The 15654-nt window shown below is 39.5% G+C and overlaps 2 protein-coding genes across 2 annotated transcripts; both read right to left on the reverse strand.

Annotated features, from left to right (window-relative positions):
* Positions 1–217: 217 nt before the first annotated feature.
* LOC103721529 (COP9 signalosome complex subunit 5-like) lies at positions 218–7603 on the reverse strand. The gene is made up of 6 exons (XM_008811785.3): positions 7076–7603; positions 5856–6137; positions 5620–5767; positions 5394–5476; positions 1020–1100; positions 218–946 (listed from the first exon to the last, which is right to left on the reverse strand). The coding sequence occupies exons 1-6, from the start codon at positions 7463–7465 to the stop codon at positions 848–850; spliced, it is 1083 nt and encodes a 360-aa protein (XP_008810007.1). The 5' UTR covers positions 7466–7603; the 3' UTR covers positions 218–847.
* A 5421-nt stretch (positions 7604–13024) lies between these two features.
* LOC108511816 (ethylene-responsive transcription factor ERF003-like) lies at positions 13025–14811 on the reverse strand. Its single transcript, XM_017846284.3, has 2 exons — positions 13638–14811; positions 13025–13540 (listed from the first exon to the last, which is right to left on the reverse strand). Exons 1-2 carry the CDS (start codon positions 13715–13717, stop codon positions 13171–13173), a joined length of 450 nt encoding a protein of 149 aa, XP_017701773.2. The 5' UTR covers positions 13718–14811; the 3' UTR covers positions 13025–13170.
* Between the last annotated feature and the right edge of the window lie 843 nt (positions 14812–15654).

A 15654-nucleotide genomic window follows, 5' to 3' on the forward strand; every position in this document is an offset into this window, starting at 1 on the left:
TAAACCAAAAGCCCTGCTATTTGAAATGTGCATTAGGCATGCATTTGTGTTACTGTTCTTGAGATCGTGATCCAGACTCAGCCCAACCTGATGGACAGCAGCAGAACGGAATGGTAATAACTCCTAAGTTGGGCGCTCGAACAGCATATCAACTAAAATTAGAACATCGAACCAACTCCCAAATGTGTTGGTAGGAACAGGACTCAAGAGCATCGTCTGTCGGACAAAGATGACCATACAGGTCCATTCATTCAGTATTCTGCCATTCTCCCGACCAGAAGAAAGCATGGATCAGGTCTAGAAAGCAAAATATAATCTTACAGACGGTTCATCTCTTTACACTTCACAGCTTCAATCCATCACCAGAAGGAATCATGTCTGTATAAAGCAGCCGTAAGGGATTTCACACCCAACCAGCGTAGCCTGTGACTTGATATTTCTCCCCTATTCATCTCAACATCCTGTTGTGTGGTTAACCACGACAGTCAAATAAAAGCTTTCCTCGAGAATTAGACCGAGATATAAGATCAAATGAACAAGGCGACAGGCATTTCTTATGGCCTACGGGCAGTCCTCGCCTGGTGTTTGCATCTCCATAAATTATTTATCATAACACTCAGCAATCCAATTTTAAAATTGGCCGATAATTCCAGATCCAAGGGCTTCTTCACATTGGGAAATTGTGTGGTATTGCAGACGAGATCAAACCAAATAGAACCACGTATCAGGCATACCCAGGGGGAAGTCTTTAACAAATCAAGGGTTTGGCCAAAATGCCGCATTTTTCAGAAGGGTAAGGCATCAATGCGTCAAAAACTGAAAAACTCCTTTGCTGTTGGAGGCATCTTCATGCTTCGACCATTGGTTCCGGGCCAAAAGAGTCTGAAAGGCTTGCACGTGTGCTGCTAGAGTGACGCACAGAGTTGAAAAGGATGTCCTTAATAACCTATAGCAGATGAACAAAAGCATGGATTAGAAAGGGAAAACCTGATACAATTGTTTCGAACAAGGCCGCTCACCTGTGACATAAGACCATGCACCTGCTCAACAGTAATTCTCGAGCTATCGCGAGTTGTCTTTGCTAGCTGAGATTCTTCATGCTGCCCGTGTAAAAAAATTAAAAAACAAAAAATGCAAACTGTATTTCAGATTGGGAAATATCTGTTACCAAGCAAATGACAAGAGGCCTCATAAACATTTTAGAGAATAAAGGACCACATAAGAAGAATATAAGCACTCATAATTTATTATAACATCTTATGAATTGTAGAGGTAATTCGCGGTATTTTAACTCTATACAAAGCCAATATGTTGGTCATAGGAATGTGCAGTATCAATATAGCTCTTGAACTGGGTGACCAAGGAAGTAGCGTAGGCTCATCTATTGAGTCATCAAACCAAGTACAAGGTCCCTTCCCTTGTGTGTTGTTTAAATTATTTTGGTGGTATATGCATGTACATATCAAGGTTTTCCATCTTGGCTAGCATCTCAGCCAAGAAGTTCGTTTGTTTCTATATTTAGCACTCATCAATAAGGTATATATAAAATCTAAGCCCTTCGTGATTAAGCCAACATATATCTATGTAACCCAATACATCAGTTAATCCGATACCAAAAATGCTGGCTAACATTTTCCAATCCTTCTTTTCCAATTTAAGATAGGTTTTTCATTTAATTATCAAATACTAAAATCAATGCCTTAAACAATTGTTAATCTATGTCCTATTATATCAACAAATTTTTTTATAAGAACAGAACAATAGCGCAGGTATAGGACTCTAAAGATTCTTAGACCACTGACACTCAATGGTATGGATTCCCGTGCACATATCAATGAGTGGAACTGAAAGAGGAGAGTGAAAGAACAGGATCACAAATGAGCATCTGGACAGATGTTCCTTGTGGGCCAATTCCCTCTTGGATTGTATATGTCAGCCTTTCTATGTGCTGTATGGGCTGAGATAAAATAAGATCTAGGTTCGTCTTAGTATAAGACATGCACCAAGGTTGCAAGATATCAGGCTCAAAAAACCATGGTATGTATGTAAAAGATGGAAGCACTTATGCAAGAATATAGTCATTTTAAGGAATTAAAAAAAAAGTTAAAGTTCATGTTTCACATCAATTTCAGAATTTCATATATCATTTTATTGTTACATGACAATTTAACAATAAAATAACAATTTATATCTATCAGGATTAAGTTATAGAATAGCCAAAGCTATGCAACCTCTCTCTCTTTCTCTCTCTCTATATACACATATGTTTTTGTGTGTTTATGTGTTTGTGTTTTGAACACCGATATCACAAATGTTGCCAGAAACTTAGCCAACAACATACAAAACTTACAAATTGCAAACTTGATCTTAGAATAATACTTTTCTTAATTGGAAGAAATGAAGAGATGACAAAAATTATGAATATGCTTTAATATACAATAAATCTGATTCAAAAGCACATTGCAGCTAAATCGATAACAGCCCCAGTTTATTCCACCCAATACTCATTTTTTGTCTTAGTTTTGAAGTTTCAACTGAAACTTGAAACCATGATCAGATAGAACTTGCAAGCAGCTTGTTGCTGCGACTATGCAAACAATATTAGTGGAAAAGGATCAAGCACAGTACCAATTCCAAGCATACAACTACCGGGAGAAATAACAGGACCAAAAAAGTGGCTTCAAGCCCTAGACTCTGATCAGTCCACTTAATTTGCTGCCGCCCTTAGGATTAGATGCTGTAATAGCTTCCTTGCTTCAGCAGCTCTTCACACTGATAAAGTGGAACTCAGACAAGTACTCTTAAAAAATTGGATTATACAGACAACAATGAGATCAAACTCATCGATTATGGCAATTCCCTAGGACACCCTAGGCTCGAGGAGCTCGGAATGAATTCTTCCAGGCAAGCAATGTCTTCTTAACTATCCTGGGAATTATGTAATCCCACTTCTCTCAGGATGACTAGAAGTTTTCGCTCTTCCAGGATTGGGAAAGCGAGGGAAAGTGGATTTGTAATGTCATAAGTCGGCTAAAAGGAAATGATAGATTTCCTTGGTTAGCTTTGTGAGTATGCAGAACAAAATTTGGATAATCTGAAAACAACATTTCATTTGTAAAAGCTGGGAGTGAAATTGGTTTGGCTTTAGCACGAATGAGGGATTGGTTATTCAGTAGAGGAGCGATGGTGATAATTAACGACATTTGGCACATGGGGCAAAATGCCTTGTAAACTATTTTCGACATAAATACATATTCAGTGTCTTGAGGATTGATGAATTCATTAGCATTAGTGAGTGCTGGGCGGTGAATATTTTGTTTGCTCATGGCATGACGAATTACTGCTGCCTACTGTTGATGTGTGGATGTCTTGTTGATGTTCTGCAGGCTTGTAGAAGATTTAGGTCAACCTAACGTGTGTATGTGTGTATTTGCCTAATTTCAGTTGACTGCCCTACAGCTCTTTGCTAGCATTCACATTATGATGGGGTACTGCTGTACTTTCTTTTATTCCTCTTTATCAATCACATCTTGCAACATGATTTCATGTGGCCATAGATAGGCAGAGCATGACCTGCTTGTAGGGAGTATGGAGGACCAAAGATGTCTTGCATTCGAGTTAAACTACAGTACCATGGAGCTATATTGCACCCTAATATTACAGCATCCCTCTAAAAAAAGCCTAAAATATTTCAAATTCAAGCAAAACTGAGAGCTATTATTAACTGCTTGTGCTATTTAAAATGCACTAATGAGCTTATATCACAGTTGAGTATACTGAGAGAAGATCAGTAAACAAATATACTATCATGCTAGATTAGAAGTCAAAGCCACAATTCCAATGTGAATGCATGAATGCATGATAGAACCAACTCTATTATAAATCCACATGAACTCTTACAGATGAAGGCCTTATCATCCGGTGATAATGCTTTTACAGATACAGCAAACCACTGGGGAAAATTGAACATTAAGAGCTAGAAATAATGTAAAAATACAAATGCAACATACATGTTTGATATCGCAATAACCAACATAAACCATTAGCATGAGACCATAAACACACCAAGTATAATTATCATATGGTTCACAATGATACACTATATTCAACATAATAGTTCTCCTTCTAATTAACTACTTAGAATAATCACCAGCCGGTCTATGCAGTTCTAAAGACTCTTCTCCATAATATCAGTGGTAAGATGACACAACCTATGCCTGCAAGTATATCTATTTTCCTCCTAGTAGCAAGACAAGCATATGCCATCTTTTTGCCAGAATTGTGAAGCCTTCATATCCTTTTTTATTGCTTTGTAATTGCAAAGCTCATGAGCTCTCCCTCAAACCCCCCAGAAAAACTAGTAGCAATTATCACAACAAAATAAGACTTGTAAAATGTAGTGTATAGAGAAGGGTTCCTTCCAGCTGAATGTCATGAGGTAACTCCTCATTTTGGTATGTTATTTAGCCTTTCAGTGGGATCAGGTTAAGAAAAGCTTCTTTGATTAGAAGAAAAACGTCTGCTGATTATGACTCCTCCATTTTGCATTCTATACCATGTCAATCAAGTTTTTGCATTACATGTCAGTTTTTACCAAATTCACAAGGATGCATCAAAGTTACAAGAGTTGAATGACCTTCCTCAACTTTGTATTTACTTGACTAAAACATTCAATGAAGTTAAATTCCTCCATTTCTAAGGTGAACCCTCAAAGAAATCCCCCTGGACTAAAACCTACAAGAAGTTTTACCATCCCTACCAGTAAAACTTCTCCAATATGTTTTCATCAATCATGTTTTGCTGGCTAACACTGTCACACAATTCTATTCAAATCTGAGAACAAGTTGGTGGAACAAAAATATTTCACAGAACTCTTTCCCCGGAAAATACTTTCCATAACATACTTTAGATGCATCCTTGGTAAAATAGGCAAAGTGACTACTTTGGATCGATTCTCTGAATTTTGCTTTACAGGCATGTGGAAAGACACTAGTCCCCTCATTCAGAGTCAATTGAAAATAGGTAAGTAATTGCTTATACTAGAACATATCATATGCATATAATGAGTGATAAACACTGCTTATTAAAATTCTCAAATATCTGCTTAGTAAAACTGACTACTTTGGAAAGATTCTCTAAATGTTGCTTTACAAGCATGTGGAAAGACATTAGTCCCACCCATTCCAAGTCAACTGAAAATAAGTAATTAATTTCTTATAGTGGAATATATCATATGCATATAACGAGTGATAAACACTGCTTGTTACAATTCTCAAATATCTGTTCATGTTGTCCGAACTTCAAAGAAAGTAGGCCAAGACAAACAAAATTTGAGCCAAAGCCAATCATCAAGTACTGAACCAACATCCATTGTAAGAACAATGTGAACTGACCTCTTTCTTTCGTTGTGAGGGCAAAAGGAAAGAACCCAAACGTGTATGAGCCAATTGATTTTCAGCATGCTCCAGTTTTTCCGCTGCATCAAAAGATAGCAGATATATGTCAAGTAACTAAATCCTAATCCTGTGCATGTAAGCATCCATGCAAACAACTCCACCTTGCCTCCATTTGCAACTTGAATGCCACTACAGAAGTTGAAGAGCTAAAAGTAAAACTCACCCAAATCGGAAATTTGCCCTGCAACATAGTCACGGTTGCCTAAGAGTGGGGACGAAGATAGCGTGTTCACCCAGTATTTATTCCACAGAAGATCCAAGAGGTGGCAGTCCAAAGAGGACTTGAAATACGTTATATCCAACGCATAATACTACAAGCAATAATGTACAATCAGTAAGATGAAGATATCCATATGCCAAAATGAAGGGGCAAAAACATTTGACATTATCCATAAACACCTGTTTGCAGTGAACCCCAAAATCTTCAATTTTGTTAAGTGGGATGGTCTGGTATTCTGATACAGGTTCATCAGGTGGTTTGTACCCCTGTGGGTATGTTCTGAATGCACCAATCTCCACCTTCCCAGCCGAAACAGTCCTGGTAGGATCAATCACAACAGCCAAGAATGGCTCTTGAAACTGCTGATTAAGCATCTGAGTAGATACATCGATACCCGACAGCCAACACCCATATCCAGGGTGTGAGTGGTACCACCCAACGACATTCTCCAATCTTCCAGCCTACTTATATGTAAAGTAATTTGAATTAGCACCAAGATTTTTAAAACTAATTATCTTTGGCAAGGGACCAGCCAAAAGAAACAAAACAATTTGACAAATGCTAATTGTTATGATATGTAAAATCAAAACATAAGCATCAAATTCTTTAGCATCAAAAATAACAGCATTGACATTCAGGCTACAGCTACGTCCTTGCTGGTATCTGAGAGCTCGAGTTTTCACTATAGATGCGTGCAGTCAAAATAACAATATCGGAATTAGGCTAATACTAGGATCAGGGTAAGATAGAACTGTCCCACTAGCATCCAAGCTACGCTGCACAACACGAGAAAGCTTAGACTTGCTCGTTGTTGGAGCATAAGCATGTTCCTTTCAAAAGATAACATTGCATGGATCAGCCTTAGCATTAAGCTGCTTGTTACTTGGGACCAAACAATCATGCACTAAGAGCAGGAACAACAAATTTGTGCAAGGTATAGCATTGAGGAAAACCTTGATGCTGGTCCAGCAACTAAATAAAATGAACGACTTTCTTCCCGATATTCGAGCCACATATGGAAAATAAGAAGAAATACTAGGGTTAGGGTCTTCAAAACTACTCCCTGATGAATTATAAGTGACTTCTTGGGGGGAACCGAGATATAGGCTTAGGGTTTATGGAACTAATCATGAGTAATAACGAAACAAGAGAGGGAAAAAATACGTCTAGGATTAGGATCAAGGTCTACAAAGCTGGTCATGAATGACAAGTAAATTTCTTTTCTGCAATCCAGATAAATCGAACGGCACAAGAAAAACAAGGCCTAGGGTTAGGGTTTACTGAGGAACTATTCAGGAGTAACCAAGAAGCATCTTTCTAGTCTTGAGGGTATCATCCAAGAAATAGGTATTCTCCGTTTCTAGGGCTAGGGGATGGAGAGGGGGAAAAGGAGTTTAACCTGCTTGTTGGTCTGGGAGTAGTCGACCATGTACTCATAGGCGTCGGCCTGGGCGTTAACGCGGGTCTCGGTGCCCTCGACGGGGAGAGCGAAGGCGTCCATGACGACGATGGTGTCGCCGTCGGTCTTGCCCTGCATGAGGCCCATGACCTCGATGGTGCCGCCGGAGCGGGCGTGGACCACCATCTTGAGGAGGGCCAGGGCGGAGATCCTCACCCGCCGGAAGAAGTTGGGGTCGTGCGCCCACGGCCTCTCCTGCTGGAACTTTCCCTGCGCCGCCTCGTCGTAGTAGTAGATCGCGTCCGCCTCCGCCGTCCCCGCCTCCATCGCCACGACGTTGTTCTCCAGCTCCCACGTCTGCCGCGCCATCGCCGCCGACATCGAATCCATAGCGGGTCCCTCCGGCGAGCCCTTCTAGGATTTCCTCTCTCTCTCTCTCTCTCTCTCTCTCCACCCTGTTTTTCTCTTCGAGAGATGTATGTGAAGGACCCCAGGGGCGGAGCGGGTAAATTTGATGGGAGGTCAGGGGCTCGGAAGGAAGGAAAAATTCCCACAATCGCCCGAACACGTCTCCTGTATATGAGAAATTTAATATCCAGTCCTTTGTTTAACTGACAGTTGAATAATAGTCCTTACACAGCTTTACTTTGGTAAAAAATTAGCCCTTGTATTAACAGCGCTTTTCCATGCAGTACTTCTTTTTTTTTGATGGAAAATGGGGGAAACTTCCCCCATGCATGTATACCATGCAGTACTTTGTACAGAGACAAGCCTCTTTCAACCTCCTGCCCACAATTATGCCCCCATTTGACATGCAGACCTCTGTTGAAGCTACAGGCTGAGGATGGCAGTTCAGGAGCGACTCCATACATTTGGGACATAAGATGAACTTACTAAAAGAAGTTTCTTTTTTTTATCTTTAAGATCTTTTCTACAGTACGCTGGCCTAAGGCAAACTTACTAAGGAGGATCTTTTTTTTCATTCTATTTTCTCTTCGAAGCCATTGGCCTTTTTTGGGCTGGGGCCTTAGACGACCACCTCGGTCGTCCAACGGTTGGGCCGGCCCTGTGACAGTCTAATCAAGAGGAACTCTATACAAGCTAGTTATGCAAAATTTGCCACCAAGCACTGTTGCACAGGTTAGGTGCATTTGGTTGTTCAAGTTTAATCAAAGTATGGATTGGATTTATCACTTACACAAGTAGATTTATGTAACAAAACTGAGAGCTAGCACTGCAGTAGCAGTAGCAGTAGCAGGAAGCTATGTCTCCTCTCTGCAAAGAAATATTCAGCACTTAGAGCTTTATAAGCAATCTCCTTCCTGCATCTTTCAATTAAATCCGCTAGGGTGAATATAGTGGAAGGAGAAATTTGTGGGCTCATTTTTCTTATGTCCTAAATTTCTTTGGCAAGTTCCCACCCTAAGAATTTTAGGGATGCTTAGTTGGAGGAAATTGAATGTTGGAATGAAAATGGGAATGAGTGACTTTCATTTCAACCATTTAGTTGGGAAGAGTCCTATTTTCACTTTGATTTCAAGAAAAGAATGGGAATGCCTCAATCCCCAAAACCCATCTACTCTTTTCTAGTATTCAAATTTTATTCTGATTCCGATTCGAGCAACGAATCAAATATGTCAGAGGATATAGCCATTCCGGTTCCTATTCCAATATATTCCGATTCTGATCACGAACGCGTCGTTAGAGTAAATTAGGCGGTATACTGAGCCAATTGGCCATGCAATCACGGACATGGGCCACACAATGATCATCGTGTTCTACGACAGAAGTACAACATATTTTAGTGAACTTCGGTCGTACATTAACATATTCAGCCAGGAATCTCCGACTAGCTGATTTTACACTATACATTACTGAGGGATCAAGCTGATGGATTCTATTGCAGAAACATATTGTTGATACAATTAACAACAAACAAAAACTAATAGCTGAGCAAACTACAAAATTTGCACTGAGCTCTTAAATTACCAGTTCTGATAATGCACTGAATACATCAAAAACTTCAGAAATGGAATGACACTATTAACAAGGTCATGAATCCAAAAAAAAAAAACATCGACGCTAATCCGCAGCTTCAATTGTGGGAGGCAGACTGATTCGCAAAGTAGATGGAATTCTGCAGACAGATGTGTAAAATTTTTCAGTCAGTATAATTGACGGGAAGCCATGGATAGAGCAACGAGATGTGACACAGAGACAGGAAAACCAAGATAAAAAAGAGGAGATTTAAAATTTAAAAGAAACGCAAAGTATCATTAAAAAGCCTTTTCCCTAAAGCTCGGTTATTCGCTCTCTTTTTTCTATAAAATTATTATTATTATTATTTTGAAAATAACAGAAGACTCACAGCAGAATTGTTTTGTTATTTCATGATGCATGTAGGAAGTCTGAAAACACTGCTGTTTCATCTGGGCCAGCATAGTAATTGGGAGTAGATTATATTTAATGAGGAGAATGATGACAGCCACAATGTCGAACAAAGCCTCGTTTTAAACTTTTTTTTTTATTTTGCTCATGTTTAATCCCCACTGTGGTTCATAAGCCATGCTTTGGTCCTTCGACCAACCTAGAATAAAGAAACGCCAGTTCTACGTGATTTAAGTGGTTCTCAGTAATTAAAATTCGCACCTAACATGGATAGAAAGTGCATTGATCAGAGATTTTTAACTTTAAACCAAAAGTGTATCTTACCAAATTTACGAATTTTAGTAAATCAGAGTAATGATTGAGTGTATTTTCATAATAGAATTTACAAAAGAAGCCAATACTCGAAATGTTTAAAGCATAGAAAAAATAGTTTTCTTTTTGATACAGCGAAGACTCACACTGATCGAGCATGAGTACAACCAATAAGATTAAAAAAGAAAAGTTGACGAAGAGAGAAAGAAACAGATTCGCGATTCGCTTGGAGGATCTTTTACGAATGATGTGCAGTATAGGAGGCGACCCAGTCAGCAGCATTGTTCGCCTTCTGATAAATATGAGTGGCCCATAAGGAGCCAAACCCTCTCGATAGCATGTGTATGTCTCAAAGCAGCGGGTGCCGATCGTCATTATCGTGCTGGCCTTAAATTCACTTAACCGCCGTAGCTGAGTCTTCTTTAAGATAAATGCCATCTGCACTCAGAACTAACTTCGTATAGATGATGCTTTCTCATACAGCTCTCAGTTTTGCTCCAATGACAGTCGCATCAAAAATGCGCCGACCTCCGATTGCAACGAGTCTAGAGTCATGATTTCTGATTGTAAAGCCCACTCTTCCTCTGCCTCAGTACTAAAAAACATAATGATATATTAATTTGTTTAATATGCAAGAAGTAGAAAAACCTCACTCAAAACAAATACAAACGCAAGCTTTAATAAAGTGAAAATTGAAAAGTAACAAAATTTGTTTAAAGTTTGATCCGATCAGAGAGAAGAAGATTTTCTTCAACCTGCTTAACTCGAATCTCTTGAAAGATAACTAGAAAAGATAGAATAATTACGAAAATAGGGCTTAAGTTCCTTTTTCTTTAATTGATGATTAAAAAATCGAGGTATATAGCCTCTATTTATAATGATGAGGTCTGCCCTTGTACAATTTGGATCGAATTCCTCTTTCTAATTCTCGTAGGATTTTATTTCCTAAAATAAATATTTCTAATAGAAATCTTATAGAAAAAGCTATAAATTTTGAGAAAGTAGATTTTAACTTCTATATCAACTTTATCTTCCGTCGCTCCACCTGATACTTCTCGGATAAAGGGCTATACTGGTCAAAGTCTTATCCAAAAAAAAAATTCAATTTGATTGGCACATTAGTGGTGTGCTTCCTCAAGGGTGTAGCTTCACGTCGTAGATTTCAAAAAACTGTCTGACTTTTTTTTAAAAAAAAAAATCTCAATCGGACGTCATATGACAAAGCTATAGCCTCCAGAAGTTTGACATGCGACTCAGCTTTTCGATGCAGCGAATCTTGCTTCTGCTTTTGATCCCTCTTCAGGTCAAAATGGTGCACATCAATTAGAAAATCTTTCTAGATCAAAATTCTTAGAGGCACCAAGTTTAAAGCTTACTCATCATTAGTCTGCTCGGTTGGATTGCCTTCTTGACATCCTTTTCCCCATTTGTCCTTCTCAAACTGGCTGACTCACCCACTTGGAAGCTCTCAAGAAATGGCCTCTTCTCAGTTAAGCCTTATCATGGCTTCGTCGACATCAGGGGTCTACTTTGTCCCTTCTATAAACGAATCTGGAATGCTCTAGTTCTAGAAAAAGGTCAAAATCTTTTTTGGGCCAGCTGCGAAGGACAAGCTTCACACACAATATATCCTAGCAAAAAAAAAAAAAAAAGGTTGGTCGGCCCACTGAGAGGAGGTAATCCTGAAACTATTTCCTATTTATTCCTCCGATTTGCCTTCTCTAAAAGCATATGGCCAACCTTAAAAACTTGTTTAAATTTGAGATGCTACCCCTTCAACCTTCTATCTCTTTCGATCTTGTGGAGACGCAAGAATATTCAGCCTTCTTCAAAGAAAACTTCCTCAAAAAAAAAAAAACGGCATAAAAAAATTTGATCATCTTTAGCATCCTTAGCTGCACCACAAACCATTCTTTCCCCTTGAGCTTCGGGTTCATGGAGTTATCGTGCTTTACTGTATCTTGATCTCCTAGTCTGCGCCACTTGCTATATTCTCAGTTTGACACTCTTCATTTCCTCTGTTCTTATTCATCGATACCTTTGTAGATTCATTCTTTTTCTCATCAATAAATTGGGGGAAGTTTTTCGCTTCCTCCACACTTAATTCACCAAAAAAAAAAAGGATGCTGAGAATTATAAAGAGAACTTTGAACAAGCAATTGAAAAAAAGAAATGTCAGACAAAAAAATGTTTGCAACACAATATGTACATATTTTAGTTGAAACAGAGTGCCCAAAAAAAGACAGGCATAAATAGATAAAGTTTTTTGCAATCATTCAAAAGCATGACAACTGAACAAAGTTTGGTTGACCACAATATCAAGGGAGGAAAAGTTTCATGCAACCCTTTAAGAATCAAGGGTCATTATCTCAATTTACTCTGGGATGTTCAAACATGATCACCACTTACTTGCAACTTTCTCACATAAAGAAATGAGAGGCCAAGATTCCCACGCTAAGCGACCAAAACATCGCAGGCAGTAGATGATGCCCCATTCCCCCTCCTCTTTGCTTAACTTCACATTACTTCTCTCTCAACATATTTATCCACTAATGAGACGGCGAGGAGTGATGCTGCAAGCGGCCTACTCAAAGATAATTAGTGCGAGAGGAGTGTTTACACAAAACCTTCCACTAAATGATGACATGTGGTAACTTGTAAAATTGTCCTTTACGACACCATAACAGACATCAACTAGTGTAGAAAATCATAGAGCCGGATGTACCACAATACACCGAATTAGGATACGTGGTGAGATTTGTGAGTACCTGTGCAGACGTGTGTTTAGCCCCATATCATTTATTTGCTAAAAAGATTTTGAGTACTTATATAGAACTACGAAACTCAAAAAAAATTTTCTGACTAGTCTTTTTGGATGAAGTTCTGAGTTATGACAAATGGTATCAAAATGAGAACCTGTGTGGACGTGTGTTTAGTTCCATATTACTTATTTACCGAAAAAATCTTTAGTACTTATAACAGACTAATGAACCCGTTGCATCTTATCCTAATTAAAGCGAAAATGAAAGCATGCACCCTGTTATAAGACAGGGAACTCTTCCATAGGGCAGGGCAACATCTTGTAATAGTTATGATGGAGAGTGCATCTAATAAAGAAAATTGTTGACCACCATATGTGTGACTCCTTTGAGGAACCAATCAACAGTCTAGTTGGCTTCCATCTATATGTGTGGGTTTGGAGTTTAAATCCCCTCTAAATGGGGTCTGAAATGGAGAAGTCGAGTCTAAATCACGAGAACCAACAGTGAAATGATTTGTTAAATCAAACCCTGCTAACATAAATGTCCAAAACATGACCACTTTAACATCTTATGCACAGTATCGCATACTATTCGCTCATTCCCATACGAAAAGACGGAACTACAGGCTCGCAGTCAAGAGGAAGAGGAAGAGGAAGAGGAAGAGGAGGAAGAAGAAGAAGAAGAGAAAGATATCTCCACAGATCCGCAATGTAAAAGCTCCTTAATCATCTCCTCGATGCACTCCTCATCCATGCACTCGACCTTCTCTTCGCCATCCACCGCCGCCACCTTGGCTCTCTTAGTCTCTTCCTGCGAAGCTAAGCAGCACTTCTCCAGCTTTGCCACGAGGCTTGGTGATAGGGCGGACGACGTGCTCGTACCGCTAGGATCCATCGGGAAGTTGGTCTTCGCTCTCGGCCCGCACATGAGCCTCGCAGCCTCATCATAGGCCCTGGCCGCATCCTCGGCACTCTCAAAAGTCCCCAACCAAATCCTAGTTTTCCTGCAATAAAGAGAAGCATGCGTGTTTGAAGACCACACCATAAGACATCAACTCCCTTGTAGAACCGTGCTGTAATTATGAGGGAGGGAGAGATTACAGGAGAGGATGCCGGATTTCGGAGACCCACGAGCCCCAGTGCCGCTGCCTCACTCCTCTGTATCTTTGTAGCTTTGGCATGTCTGAAACTGAAAGCCGAGAGGAGCCCAAGGGAAGGGCTGTATATTAATGGAGAGGAGTTGTGGCTATTGCGACTTGGTGATCTTATGGAGGGGCTGCTTCTCTTCGTCCTTTTTAATCAGATACAGTGCTCTGGTTACCTAGATGACATCACAGGGCTTTTCATTTACCTAGATGGGAACATCAGCAGATGAGTATCTCTAGTTACATATGAATCCTCACATGGCAAGTGCAGTGTCTCCCCTTTTTTATCCATATTTTCCTCGCTCATCCTGCGCTGAGTCATCGTATAACGCCATAGTTTGGTATCTAGCCAACCAAATCCTGAGAAAGATCCAATCATGGGTAACAAAAAGTAGTACTTCTTTTCATGTCGCTTTGTATGTCTCGGTGTGAATTGTGTGGAACATGGAGATGGAGAGAGGGTTTAATAGGGAGAGAGACGAGAGCATGTCACATGGAATCATTTCCCGAGCACATGAAAAGCTTTGCTTGTTAAAGGTTCAGGTAGGAAAGCTCCAAAGGTTGGGTGAGGATGGAGAGGGAGGAGGGGCGGCTCGAGCCCCGCCAGTATGTCATTTAGTGCGAAATTTCAGCAAGGGGAGGGACACTACACGTGCGAAGGCATGCCCCATGTGGGGGATGGAGCATGTGGCATGAGTTGATTGGGCATGCAATAAATGAGCAAACACGAAATTGTTAGGGTTTGGAGCGCCTAGGAGCCAAGCTAAGCTTGGTTGCTCTGTAAGCTTGGCTCCCAATTTTGATATCAAGTGATTGAGAGCAATAGTAAATTGAGCCTTAGAGAGACTCAGCAACATTTTTATGATATATTATTAAGTAGACTTAGTCTACCACGTCAGCTATAGACTAATCTAATAAAAATTGGACATATGACCATTTTTTATTGGGCTAATTTATGATTGATATATTGGACTAAGTCTATCTAATAATTTCTCATTTGTAAAGCGAGAGAGAAAAGGTGGAAATTACGGAATGTGAAAGAATTTCATATTTGTGCGATAATTTAGAAATGCACATGATGCGTCTAAGTAAATACTCTGATTGGAACAGGACTATTGCTAATTGCTAGAGGAGTTGAAGGCCAAAATTATATGTGGATGCCTACATGATATTTTGGATTAAAGGAGGATGACTTATAGGATTGTCAAACATTACTTTCTGCTCGAAATTTAGTTCGAAGCCGTCTTACTCGAGTGACAAATCAAGGGAGCCCAAGCTAAATTTTTGAGCTTCAAAAATAAATGAGCTGAGGTCAAACTTGATCCAGCTAGATTGTGTTCATAACTTAAAAAACTGGGGAAAAAAACATAAACTATGTAAATAGTTATATACTTATTATTAGATGACACTGAGCATTTAAATAAAAGAGGTATGCTCTAGGTCATAAATTAAATTTCAAAAGTCTAAACCGCTTCTGAGTAAAATAACATTGGAGCCGTTAGAGGCATGCTCACCCCTTGCATGAAAGAGAGATCAAGACTGCCAATATATATGGGATTGGCTTTCTTGAGACATAAACCAACAAATGGGAGGAGGTTTTGATCTCGATGCCCTCCCTTTTTTTTTTGTTTTGGTTAAAACAGATATATTAAATCAAACTAGAATAAGTACATCCATAAAATTCAGCAAATAAAATACTTAACAATAAAAAGGAAAGACATATCATAGAATCTCATAATGTAGATGCCAACTTGTTTTGAGGGATGCTTTCTTTGGCAAGCGTAACAAGCCAAGCTCATGCCAGCGAGCACAACAAGCATGAGTTGGTCCTTCCACGCTTGACTCGAGTTCAAGCTAGTCCAAATAAATTTTGAGTCTATGTATGCACGTATGTATGCAGGTGTGTATGTATGTATGTATGCGCTAAATAGGTGCCATCATGATGTCACTGCAAAGATCACAGCATTTATGCA

The sequence above is a fragment of the Phoenix dactylifera genome, chromosome 7 (genome assembly GCF_009389715.1).
Source record: "Phoenix dactylifera cultivar Barhee BC4 chromosome 7, palm_55x_up_171113_PBpolish2nd_filt_p, whole genome shotgun sequence".
Taxonomy (NCBI): domain Eukaryota; kingdom Viridiplantae; phylum Streptophyta; class Magnoliopsida; order Arecales; family Arecaceae; genus Phoenix; species Phoenix dactylifera.